Raw genomic sequence first — 13,218 nt, forward strand, 5'->3', positions numbered from 1 at the left:
GCAAGATAAAATTATCCAAAGTATATTTCTACTCTTACATGATAAAAAACCATAAGCAAACATTTTCTTTCATTCTTCTATGCAAATACTCTAAATAGATATTATTTTATTGTTGTATATATTCTAACAGAATCTTTTCCAAAGATACACACATTTTCTCTGACCATTTGAAAAAGTCTTTCTATGGTATTTCTAGGGTACTAAGTTTTTGAGCCTCTGTGGGTTGCAGAGGAGGTACTGAGTGAGTCTTGTGTAAAAGTGTATTGTTGACATGGGCATAGGCATGTCAAGGACCTCAGAGTCATAAACCCATGAGAAAATGGCACCCACTCTCCCAACCTCAGGGTAATGGCAAAGCCTTTTCATCCACGGGATAGTATGTGAAGAAAACATCTGTCCTAGCCTCTCCCTTCCCATGTTTACAGTCTGAAGACTGTTCCTGCCTAGATGAGTTAAACCTGCCTCCTTGTTCAACTATCTACCATAAACCTGGCCTTCTTGTTTATCTGTATGTGATAAGTCCATCTCCTTTAGTAGCTGTATGCAATAACTGTCTCTATTCAACTGTAAACATGCTGAGCTTCTGAGATGCTGGAGTTTCTACAAAGAGCCTAGTCCACCCAACCCCAGCTTTTCTGTGTTTGTGTTTGTAATTTTTTTCTTCATTCTCTCACCACCACAGAAACCATGATGAACACCTCAACCCTCTTTACCTCTGCCCTCTGAGTGCAGGGATTACAGGTATGCACCAAACGTATATAATAAATACACGATTTTGAAATAATGTTCACAGTTCCTCTAGTTATTTTTGCTATAGCTATTTGAAATCAGAAGATACTGGAGAAAAACTGGTAATGGCACATGCTGGGCTCTACAGTACAGCAGTATTACAAGCAAGTAGTGTGTATTTCCAAAAACATTCTGGAGATGGACACCAAGTCAAAACATAAAGAGGTGATCTCTACAGAAACATGAGATGTTTTATTTTATTTTTTGGTTTTTCAAGACAGGGTTCCCTTGAAACAGTCCTAGCTGTCCTGGGACTTACTCTGTACACCAGGCTGGCCTCAAACCCACAGAGATCTGCCTGTTTCTGCCTCCTAAGTACTGGATTAAAGGCATCGGATACCACCATGAGTTTTGTTGTTTTTTTTCCCCCCTCAGAACTTTCATCATTGTCTTAGTCTTAGTTACACAGTATAGACAAATCTTCCTTAGTTTCCATCCTATTTACAAAATTTTATAACTGAGCCCTGTTTCTTTTTGTTCCCGCTCTATCCATGGATCTTATACTATCACTTGCATATCAGAGGTGTTTAGTAAACAGAATGAGAATTTTGAATTTAAAAGGGTTATTAACATTACATTTTTATTAAAAAAACAAAAACAAAAACAGGACATTCTGGGGCTGAGAGAAGTCTTGGCAGTTAAAAGTACTTGTTGCTTTTCCAAATTACCTTGGTTCAATTCCCAGCACCCATATAATGGCTTACAACTATCTAGAACTCCAATTTCAAGGAATCTAATGCCTTCTGGCCTCTGTGGGAAGTAGGCACATACATGGTACACAAACATACATGCAGGCAAAACACTTACATAAAATAAAATATATAAATCTAAATAAGGACATTTTAATAACATAGGTAAGGGATGTAAAATCTTACTTAAAACATTTTTTATATTGCATAAACAGCAGAAATATAAGTTTTGTTTTATTTTTCTGGTTTTGACACAGACAAAGGATTAACATTTTGAAAATTACATGCTGTTGTTTTGCTTTGTTTTAGCTCTGAGCTGGAAATATAGCCACAGATGACCCTGAGCCACTGTGGTGGAATTAGAGGTACGTGCCACCATGCTCAGTTTATTCTAGGCAAGCGACCGAGCTATACCACAAATCTGTCTATCACTTTTGGGTTGTTTCTTTGTTTTTGTTTTGTTTTGCTTTTAATTTATTTTTATTTTATGAGCATTAGTGTTTTGCCTTCATGTATGACTGTGTGAGGTGTGAGGGTTTTGGCTCCACTGAAACTGCAATTACAGACAGTTGTGAGCTACCATGTGGGTGCTGGGTATTGAACCCAGGTCCTCTGAAGAGCAGCCAGTACTCTTTTTGTTGTTGTTATTGTTGTTGTTTTGGTTTTTTTGAAGCAGAGTTTCTCTGGGTAGCTTTGTAGACCAGGCCTCAAACTCACAGAAATCCACCTTCCTCTGCCTCCCGAGTGCTGGGATTAAAAGCATGCACCACGACCGTCGGACACAGCTACTACTCTTAACAGAGACAGTTTCTCATTCTGCAACCAAGGGTAGCTTTGAACTCATGGCAGTCCTTTGACTCAGCCTCCTATATATACATATTTCAGGTATGAGCTACCATACCTGGCATTATATGCTATCTCTAATAATTTCCAAAACTTTTTCAACAGAAGAATCACCTCCAGCCAATTCTAAGATAGGGCAACCTGGCACAGTAGAAAACAAGGAGATACAGTGAATGCTGAGGCCATATCAAAAGGACACGGGACAACTGCAACAGTTCCTTGCCAGCCAAAGGGGGATATATAAACACCAGAAAAGGCGGGGGGGGGGGGGGGGGAGAAAGAGAGGGAAATGTGATTCTGGTTCTAGGCAAGATAAGAGGATATGAGACTGGATTTACTTCTCCATCTAAAACAATAACAAAAAATAGATATGCTGCATGAAACATTTTTCAAGTTTTCGGCTACCATCCAACAAAAGACAGTGATCCCTGAGGGACAAGGCACAAAGAGCTAAACATGAAGACTGCCCAGTTTATTGCTTTGAAAGAATTCCTAAGCCATAGTGGGAAAGAAGAATGCAGTACAAATTTTCCTAAGTCAAGGAGACTAGAGCAGGGGATGAGGAAATCTAGGCAGACAAAGATCATAGGAGAGAATACCCAAATTGAGGTAACTATGAGAGTTCTCCTTTGCCAAGTCTAAAATCAAGTACTCATGAGGGAAGGGCCACAGGAAACAAAGACTGAGACACACAGAAATCTAGGAATGGGAATTCATCCTTTTTCTTATTTGTTTTGTTTTAGAGATAAGGTCTTACTATCCAGCCCTGAATGACCTAGAACTCACTATGTAAACCAAGCTGGCCTCAAACTCATATCAATCCACCTGCCTCCCCAGTGCTGAAATTAAAAGCATGTGCCACCATGCCTGGCAGAAATCATTCTTTTCACTGGACAGATGAACAGACATAACTGCTGAGAGACAAGCAGTACCAAGTGGAATCAGCCCAGGTCTAAATGCTGCTATGATCTTGCATAGTACACTTAACAGACCTGAAATGAACAAACTCAAAGACCAAGAACAGTTACAGCAGACAGAAATATCCAGCATCTAACAAAATATACAAAGTCTGACTGGCAATTAAAAGTATCAGGCGTTCAGGCTGGAGAGATGGCTCAGTGGTTAAGAGCACTTACTCCTTTTCTAGAGGACCCAGGTTCAGTTTCCAGCATCCACAGCAGGCAGCTCAGAGCTGCCTGTAACTCCAAAATTCCAGGGATCAAATACTCTGTGGCTCTCTGCAGGCACTGCATGTACATGGTGCACATAAACACATGCAGATACACATACATAAACGAAAATAAGAATAAATCTAAAGAAGGCATCAGGAATCAAAAGAAGCTGAAGAATACAATTCATAAATAAGACAGAAAAAGCTGAAAACTAACTTGGAAATTATACAGATGACAGAAATATGGACAAGAACAATGAGCAACTATAATCATATTCCACATGATCAAATATTTATAGGAAAATGGGGCATGTGACAACTGAAAACAGAAGGATAAAAAAGACCCACATAAAACTTCTAGAAATGAAAATCATGCTGGATGGCACTGAAAGCATCTTAGATACTGCAGAACACATCCACAAATTTGAACATATGAAATTGCTATTCAAAATGAAATGCAAAGAGGAAACAACTGAAAAACAGATGAATCCTCAGAAAGCAGTGAGAAATCTTTCATGATGTCAAAGGGAGAATAAGCCTTCCGATTCCCATATTTCAGTCATACCATAGAAATTAATCTAACCAGATAGGTGGAGAAGGTGAATATGGTGACTGATACCATGAGAATACATTCAGAAGTGAAATCCATAGTGTGACAAGGTCTCAGTTCTTCAACACATAAATGACAGGAATAGAAAAGGTAGGGACCTGATAGAGAGGTTAAAGAAACCTAAGAAGCAAGCACTAATCAAATGTGAAATGTGGGCCTTGTTTGGATAGTGATTTGAATAAGCCATGTAAAATCACTGAAAACTGAAACCAGAATGTTTTTAGCAAGAAACAAGCCTCATTTTGTTAGGTTTGATTATGATACTATTGCTTTGCTTTTCAAAAAGTCCTTAATGTTTAGAAACATATGTTGAAGAACATGTGGAATAAAGCAATAGAATGGTATTGAGATTTAGTTCATGTTCTTCATATATATTTTATTTTAACACAGCCCTGGGAGCAAAAGCATGTTTGTGTGCAGAAAAAGAGAGAAAGGAAACTGGGTGTTAGTGGTGCATGCCTTTAATCCCAGCACTCAGGAGGCAGAGGTAGGCAGATCTCTGTGACTTCAAGCCTGGTCTACAGAAGGAGTTCCAGGACAAGCCCCCCCTCCACCAATATAATACAGAGAAACCCTGTCTCCGTCTCCCTGTCTTGAAAACCAAAACTTTAAAGAGAGAGAGAGAGAGAGAGAGAGAGAGAGAGAGAAAAGAAGAAAGGAAATGGCAGGTGTTGATGAGAGCTAGTCTCCCAGATTTTACTTTTCAAAAGATTACTGTAGCTCAAGGGAATAAGTTACTTACTTGGTGACTTGCCAATGTTGTAGTTATTAAAGAAGCAGGGTTTTTGGGAGTTTACACCTTGCTTATCTACTTGATGGGACTGAGTAGCTTCCTTCAGCTGAGACAGGATTTGTCTACCACTTCTCTGGGAAGAGGCATTCACTTCAAATATCTAAAAGAAGAATATATCTTTTTAAAAAGGCAAATAGATTTTATATTTTATTTCCTTTTTTGGGGGGAGGAGGGGAGACAGGGTCTCACACGGTAGCCTAGGTTGAGCTCGAATGCTAAGCAATTCAGCTTCAGCCTCAGCTTCCTGAATGCTAGGATTACAAGTGTAAGCCATTATACCTGCTTCTTCCTCTAAAACATGCAAATGGGAGTGTGTTCATGTGGAGGCCAGAGGATGACCTTGGGTGTGTTCCTCAATTTCTCCCCACCTTGTGTTTAAGAAAAGGACCATGATTCCTGTGTGGTGAAGCACACTTGTAATCCTAGCACTCAGAGTGCAGAGGCATTCAGATCTGTGAGTTCCAGGTCAGCCTGATCTAAATAGAGACCCTTTCTCAAACGAAACAAAATCAACAAAAAAAAGCAAGAAAGAGAGAGATATAGAGAAACAGAAAGAGAAAGAGAGAGAGGGAACAGAGGGAGGAAGGGAGGAAGAAAGGAAGGAAGGAAGGGGGAGAGAGAGAGAGAGAGAGAGAGAGAGAGAGAGAGAGAGAGAGAGAGAGAGAGAGAGAGAGATGGGTCTTTTGGTGAACCTGGTATTCATGACTGGTGAGTCCAGCTGGTATACTCCAGAAATCTGCCTGACTTACCTCTCCAGGCCTTAGCAGCTTTCTCACAGATGCTGGGGAAAATAAATTCAGTTGTCAGGTACTTTTCCAGCCAGTCATCTCCCCTCACCTTTTCCTCCTTTTTGAAACAGGGCTTAATTAACACAGGCTGGCCTTGGATTTCTGATCTCCAGTTTGATGCTAGGACTATTCATATATTAACATTCATTGTAGCTAACTACTAACCTTAAATCCAAGCTCCTGGGCACAAGCATACACAGCAGCAGTTTTTCCCACTCCCGTTGGCCCTGTTATAAGAACAGTGTTGCAAAGACGACACTCTTCATCATCTGAACTGCCTTTAAAGTCCATGCTATCCGACAAATCTGAAAAAGTATTCAAATATAAATAAAATGATTAATTGCTTAGTAACTCTTTTTACCTCAGATTTCTTGCCAATACTATGAAATGAATTCTCAAAGAGTAAAAAAAAATCAAATATGAAATATTTGTGCAAATTTTTGCTGATCTAACTCTAGAAATGTTCAATGAAATTTAAAAAAAAAAAAACAAAAAACAAAAAACTACAACTCAAAATACCTTCCTGTTTTTCGTCTCTTCTTCCTTTCAAATTCTGTCTTTCTTCCAGTTCAGCTCTTCTTTTCCAGTCCTTCAACCAACTGACATAGAAGAAATGCATTAATACAACTAATATAAACTTCTGGGTCGTGGTGGCATACTTCTTTAATCCCAGCACTCAGGAAGCACAAGCAGGTGGATCTCTGTGAATTCAAGGCTAGCATGGTCTACAAAGCAAGTAACAGTTCAGCTGGAGCTGACACACAAAACCCTGTCTTGAAAAACAAACAAAGAATTCAGGCTGTCAAGCATCTTTACCCACGGAGCCATCATGATGATCCCCAACTGGCTTATTTTTTTTAAGACAAAGTATGGCTATGTTACCCAGACGGCCCTTGAAATCACAATAATTCTCTTTCCCTAGCCTCCCATGTACTAGGATTACAGAAGTACATCATGAGGCCTGGATCTAGAAAGGCAATTTTGTTTTGTTTTGGAGACATTATATAGCTCTGGCTGTCCTGGAACTCACTATGTAGATCAGGCTATCCTTGAACTTAGAGGAGATCCACCTGCCTCTGCCTTCCGATTGCTGGGATTAAAGGTGAATACCACTATGCCCAGCTTTTGGAAAAGTAATTTGAATTCCTAAGAATGACCAATAAAGACCCCTATAATGAACTTTTCAAAGTCAGTAAATTTTAGCTTTGGAATTGTGGGCCTGAAATTATTAGTAACACAATTCTACTGGTTAGAAATCAAGAATTGCTGGATGGTGGTGGCATATGCCTTTATGCCAGTCAAGGCTATGCAGAGAAACCATGTTAAAAAAAAAAATAATAAAAAAGGTTTAATACATGGATATGATTTTTTTGAGATAAGAGTATCATGTAGACCAGGCTAGCCTAAACCTTACTAAGTAGTTCAAACTGGCATTTACTAGTCCTCTTACATCCATTTCTAGACTGCTGGAATTACAGGTGTCACAATCACAACCAGTACATATAATTTTGTCTGAAAGTTTTATGAGATGATTTTAATAGTAGTAACCTCTGGTGAAGATAAATAATAATAAAAAAACAAAAAACAAACAAAAAAAAACAACCCTTTTTCTTTTTCCTCCTGAGATTGGGTTTCTCAAAAAAGTACTAGCTATCCTAGAACTCACTCTGTAGACCAGGCTGGCCTCAAACTCACAGAGATCCATCTGCCTCTACCTCCCTAGTGCTGGGATTAAAGATATGCAACACCAACCCCTAAGAGAAACTTTTTATTTGAAATTACTTTCAAAAAAAGCCTTTTTTTCAAGACAAGGTTTCTGTGTGTAGCTTTGGAGCCTGCCCTGGAACTTGCTCTATAGATCAGATGGCCCAGAACTCACAAATATCCACCTGGCTCTGCCTCCTGAGTGCTCAGATTAAAGGTATGCAACACCATTACCCGGTGTAGTTTCTAAATTTTAGTCTAAATAGCAAGACTAGATCCATAAACTATTTCTTAGTTCCTTTACAAATTTTACCCACCTATGTAACTTTTTGATAGCTAATTCATTGCCTATGAGTTCATTCGAATTTTGAGGCTGGTACTTTTCTGTCCAAAGCATGTCTTCAGTTCCAGAATCTAAAGCAAAGATAAATATACATTTAATTATTATTCATTCCTTGACAAAAACAAACATCCTTAGACATTTACCTTCTTATAAATGTAATAAAAGACATGTATAGAAATAATTTTATTTGTAAAATGCAAACATCTACTTTTAAAACTTTACATTTACAATCTGTTATACCAAACTCAAATCACCTTAAAAAAAAAAAAAAAAAAAAAAACCAAACATACACATAAAAAAAGTATGGAGTAATATATGTGCATTACAACTTTTAACAACTACATTTTAAATTACCGTAATTGACAATATGAACAGTTAAGAAAGTGTGTAGCACAGAAACCAGTAAGCTAGCTAAAGAGCAAAAGCAGCTTCTGATTTTTGAAGCCAATCTGAATAAAAAGACAATGGATGTATCAGTAACAGAGTCAACTGTCAAGATGGCAATTCTCACCAAACTAATACGCCAACCAATGAAAACACAAAGTCTCAATGGGACTTATACACGTGAGGAAGCTGATAGTATACTAAAGGAAGTCAGTTCATAAAAATATCTCCTGTAGTAGGTGAGGGGACTGGAGAGATGGTTCTCTGGAAGTTAAGATCACTGGCTACCTTCTAGAGGACCCAAGTTTGTTCTCGCACCCTCATAACTGTAACTCCAGTTAGAACTGGAGCTCCAATGCCCTCTTCTGGTGCTTTGCCAGCACCATCCTATATGTGGTGTAGATAAACATACAGGAGAAACACCCATGTACATAAAGTAAAATTTTTACAAATTTAAGAAAATGGTAGGTGACATGCCATATCAAATACTAAAACATTCCATAAACTTTACATAAAATAGATGAATCAAATCAAATCAACTCTGGTGTGGTGGTTTATGACTTAAATACCAGCACTCAGAAGGCAAGAGGGCCTCTGGGTTTGAGGCCAGCTTTGACTTCAGAGTGAGTTCCAGGACAGCCAGTACAGAGAGAAACCCTGTCTCAAGAAACAAAAAACAACAATAAAATCAACTCAATAGAATACTTTGCACAAGATGTGTGTTTATACATATATGCTGAATAGGAAAGTGTAGAAAGGAAAAGTAATACTGAAAAATAATATAAATAGTATGATTACAGGCTTTTCTTTATCTCCCTCCCTCCCTCTCTTCCTTCTCATAGGGCTGGGGATTGAACTACCACTGCACTATAGCCCCAGAAACAGGTCTCACTAAGTTTCTCAGGCTAGCCTTGAATTCAATTCTGTAGCACAAGTAGACTTTAAACTTGTGATCCTCCTGATTTGGCTTCCTGAATAACTTGGATCACAGGCCTGTATCACCAGGTCTGGCAAATCTCCATCTTACAAAACAAAACCTAAGTAGAAGGAAAGTGTGGTGGAGGCCAACAATCCAAATACTCATGAGATCAAGCCCAGCCAGGGACACATAGCAGGATATTGTGTCTAAAAATACCCATGCTTTTTCATGGGTATTCATAGAGGAACAATAAAACCATAAATTAAACACCAACATGTTAATATGCTTTTGTATGAGCCAACACAGCTATTTGGAAGGCTGAGACAAAAGAATAAGTTCAAGACCATCAGAAAACTGTTTTTTAAAAACGGGGAGAGTGGTAAAGGAGTGTGACAGGTTAGGGATTCACAATGTGGCCTACCATGGGCAAAGGCATGGGTTCAGTCCCCAAAAATATGCATAAATATGGCACACTTATAATCCTGGTGCTTGGGACGTTGATGCAGGAAGCTCAAGGTCAGATGAGATTATTTGAGGTTAGCCTGGGCTATATAAGACTATCTCAAAATGGGTTAGGGATTGAGAGGTTACAAAATCAAGCGTTCTATGATGAGAAGGTTAAAAAAAATTTCAATTTGTCAGGAAAGGATAGTATTCCTGCTACTGACTCTGCCTTCATCTATTATCAGAATAGCATCATCTACTGTTTCTGTCTTAACTTTACATGTACTTACAGCAGTTTGCTTCTTCCCTGAGATATTTAGAAATGTACCTTTGAAAGAATGCAGATTTATCCCAGAAGAGCTGATTCTTTTGTCAAGATCTTCTGACTTCTCCTTTATCTTTTCTGGGCTCACTGAATATTCATTTGGTTTCTTTCTTTTTGACTTCTGATTTCCTGTTTCTCCACGTTTCCTTTTGGTTTCTTTTTGACTGACATGAGACTGTAGTTGTGGACTTGCTATTTTGGGAATTGAAAGAAATGTATGTATTTAGTAATCAATAAAACAATCTTTAAAACCCAATAATCTTCCTGTCACTTTCAAATATCCTATAGTCTTACAACATTAAGATGAAAAGGTAAAATCAAATATTATGTAATTACAGTAAGCTGAAGACCTTAATATTTAGATTGTACAAGAACATAAGTTGCAATGGCTTCATTTAAGTCTTTACTAAAGAATGATTATCATTTTAACATAACTAGATCTGCCTGGGTTAGGATCTCTGGAAGTTAGCAGGACCAAACACCACACTGTACTCCTAAACAATCTCCCTTGCCAATTGGCAGCAAAGTTCTGTCTGTAAAAACCAATTCTAAGAGCCAAAGATTGGGTCTTCATGTTTTCAAAACTCAAATATAAGCCAAGTGGTGGTGGCACACTTCTTTAATCCCAGGACTCTGGAGGCACGCAGGCTGTTCTCTTTAAGCTCAAGACCACTCAGGTCCACAAAGTGAGTTCTAGGACAGCCAAAGCTACATAGACAAACCCTGTCTCAAAAAACAAAAAAAGGGGGCTACAGAGATTGCTCAGAGGTTAAGAGGACTGGCTGCTCTTGGGATCAATTCCCAGCATCCACATGGCAGCTCACAACTGTCTGTAATTCCAGTTTCAGGGGATCTGACACCTTTGTACCAATACAAATACAATAAAGTTAAATAAATTATAAAAACAAACAAACAAAAAGAGAGACAAAACTCAAATGTAGATATAATAACAATGATTTTCACTAACCTTGTTTACCATGACACTCAGAAAGTACCTGATGCTCAATTCGTTTTTTTAGAAGCAAGGGAAAATATTTTCTTAAAGAAAACTCAGGATTTGACCACTTTATTTCCTCCAGCAAAAGATCCCTTACTTCTTTAGTAAAGTCCTTCCTTGTCCTCATCAGCTGCAATGAAGAACGAGATGTACAATAATGAGCCTGTATCATCTATTGCCTTAGTCACAGCACTACCAAATGCTTCCTGCCCAGAAACTCTATCAATGGAATATTAGTCACCGAACACAAAAGCTTAGCTTTGGAGGACCTATTTCATATATTTATCTTCTACTTTCAACTAATTATACTTTACACAGTAGTTCTGACTTACAAAGTATTTAAATGTTCTATATAATCTAATATTCTGTTACAATTGCTTTTTTATTCTTTTTTAAAATTTATTTTAAATGTAAGGTCTTGCCAGGCATGGCAGACCCTAGGCAGGTGGATCTCTGTGAATTCAAGGCCAGCCTGGCCTACATAGTGAGCTCCATGCCAGCCAATGCATCATAGTGAATTTGAAAACCTTTGTCAAAATAAAATAAAGGTAATAGCTCAGGCTTGCCTTAAATTCATCTACTTCATGCCTTAACCTTTCAAGTGCTTGGCTCTACCATTAATTATGCTAATGTTTTAAAGGGGTAAGAGAAATGGCCCAGTGCTTACACGTACTCTTGTTGCTCAGTTCCCAGCACCAACATTAGGTGACTCACAACTGCCTGTTAACTCCAGTTCAGGGCACATCATGCCTTCTGGTCTCTGTGAGCAACTGTACATACATATAATGAGGAACACATAAACATAAAATTTAAATAAATATATATATTTACACTCTTTAAAGTATATATATATATATGTATATATATATATACACTCTTTAAAGCTCTATGACTATTTAAAGAGAATATATTTTTTTTTTTTTTTTTTTTTTTTTTTTTGAGACAAGGTTCTGTATAACCGTGGCTGTCCTGGAACTAGCTCTGTAGAAGAGAATGGACTTGAACTCAAAAATCCTCCTGCTTCTGCCTGGAACACTGAGATTAAAGGCATGTGCTACCACTGCCTGACTGAGAATGTGTATTTCAATTAGAATTGTTTTAAAAACTAGAGCCTAGGAAAAGAAGAACCCCTGGCTAAACAGTTGGTAGGCAGTGATTTCTCCTGAAAGCTGGGAAAGAACAACCCCTGGAATTATGGATGGGCTCTGAACTTACCACAACAGCAGAATTACTTCTTGGATTTGAATTCAATGTTGAAAATTCACCAAGAGCAAGAACACATTTTGAGAGATCTGTCACTTTACTGCTCAATTCTTTAAATTCAGTTAACAGAGGACAAGAAGGTGGCTTCAATTGCCATAACCAATACTCTAAAAAAAAAAAAAAAAAGAGAAGTATCCTAAGTTATACACTATTCATTTATGGGATTTCAAACATGCAAACACGGAAAGGTCTGACAAATCTTACATATGGGACTCTGAGTTCAAAGCTCAGAAATACCAAACAACAACAACAAAAGCAAAACCCCCAGGAAACAAACAAACCAAAGCAGCTATATAGTTCAAACAAAAATATCAAACACCCAAGTGAATACATAGTGAACAAATACATAGCTCAGCCATGCCATGGCAAACTCCTATAATGCCAACACTTGAGACAGGACTAAGCACAAGGCTTACCTAGGTTTCACAGAAAGACTCCCACCAAAAAACTGATAAAAATCACCTCATCTTCTCTTTAATGTATAAAAAATGATCAAATACCTGCAAATTAATTTCTTTTTAAATCAACCTTGATACATAGGTTAAAAACCAAGGTACTATTTAGCATTCGGAGTTAGGGTCTGTCTATGGTTTTGATTTTTTGTTTGTTTTTGTCTTATTTGTTTTTAGACAGAGCCTCACTACAGGTCATGATCTATAGATCCTCAGTCCCAGCCTCACAACAAGCCCAAGTTTAAACATTAAAACAGTATTCATCCAAGGCCCCTTACAGCAGGGATGCAAGGATGGCACAAGGGGTAGAATAAGGATCCCTCTGCCTTCTTTACTCTGTATAAGAGCATCTTTAGTAAAAGGGTCCAGGGATTAGAAAAAAAGGATAAAATATTCTTGTAAGCACTAAAACCACCATCAGAATGCTATAAAACTAGAAAACCTCCTTCATTTTCTTCTTTTTAAAATTTGTATTTAATGCTAGGAGGTGGTGGCACATGCCTTTAATTATCCTAGCATTCAGGAGAGAGGCAGGCAGATCTCTGTGAGTTCAAGGCCAGCCTAGTCTTATAGGTTCCAGGACAACCAGAAAAACCCTGTCTTGGGCTGGAGAGATGGCTCAGCGGTTAAGAGCACTGGCTGCTCTTCCAGAGGTCCTGAGTTCAATTCCCAGCAACCATGTGGTGGCTCACAACCATTTGTAA

General features: G+C 38.1%; 1 protein-coding gene across 1 annotated transcript in view; it reads right to left on the reverse strand.

The window, feature by feature from the left end:
- The window catches only part of Atad5 (ATPase family AAA domain containing 5), a 54,171-nt gene that overhangs the window by 14,296 nt on the left and 26,657 nt on the right, over window positions 1–13,218 (reverse strand). Inside the window, exons 8-14 of the mRNA XM_051179819.1 lie at window positions 12,015–12,169; window positions 10,770–10,929; window positions 9,806–9,994; window positions 7,705–7,801; window positions 6,194–6,282; window positions 5,849–5,988; window positions 4,845–4,995 (exon numbers count right to left, since the gene is read on the reverse strand). Of these exons, the coding sequence (XP_051035776.1) occupies window positions 4,845–4,995; window positions 5,849–5,988; window positions 6,194–6,282; window positions 7,705–7,801; window positions 9,806–9,994; window positions 10,770–10,929; window positions 12,015–12,169 (981 nt within the window). The remainder of the gene's footprint in view (window positions 1–4,844; window positions 4,996–5,848; window positions 5,989–6,193; window positions 6,283–7,704; window positions 7,802–9,805; window positions 9,995–10,769; window positions 10,930–12,014; window positions 12,170–13,218) is intronic.

The sequence above is a fragment of the Phodopus roborovskii genome, unplaced genomic scaffold (assembly GCF_943737965.1).
Source record: "Phodopus roborovskii unplaced genomic scaffold, PHOROB, whole genome shotgun sequence".
Taxonomy (NCBI): Eukaryota; Metazoa; Chordata; class Mammalia; order Rodentia; family Cricetidae; genus Phodopus; species Phodopus roborovskii.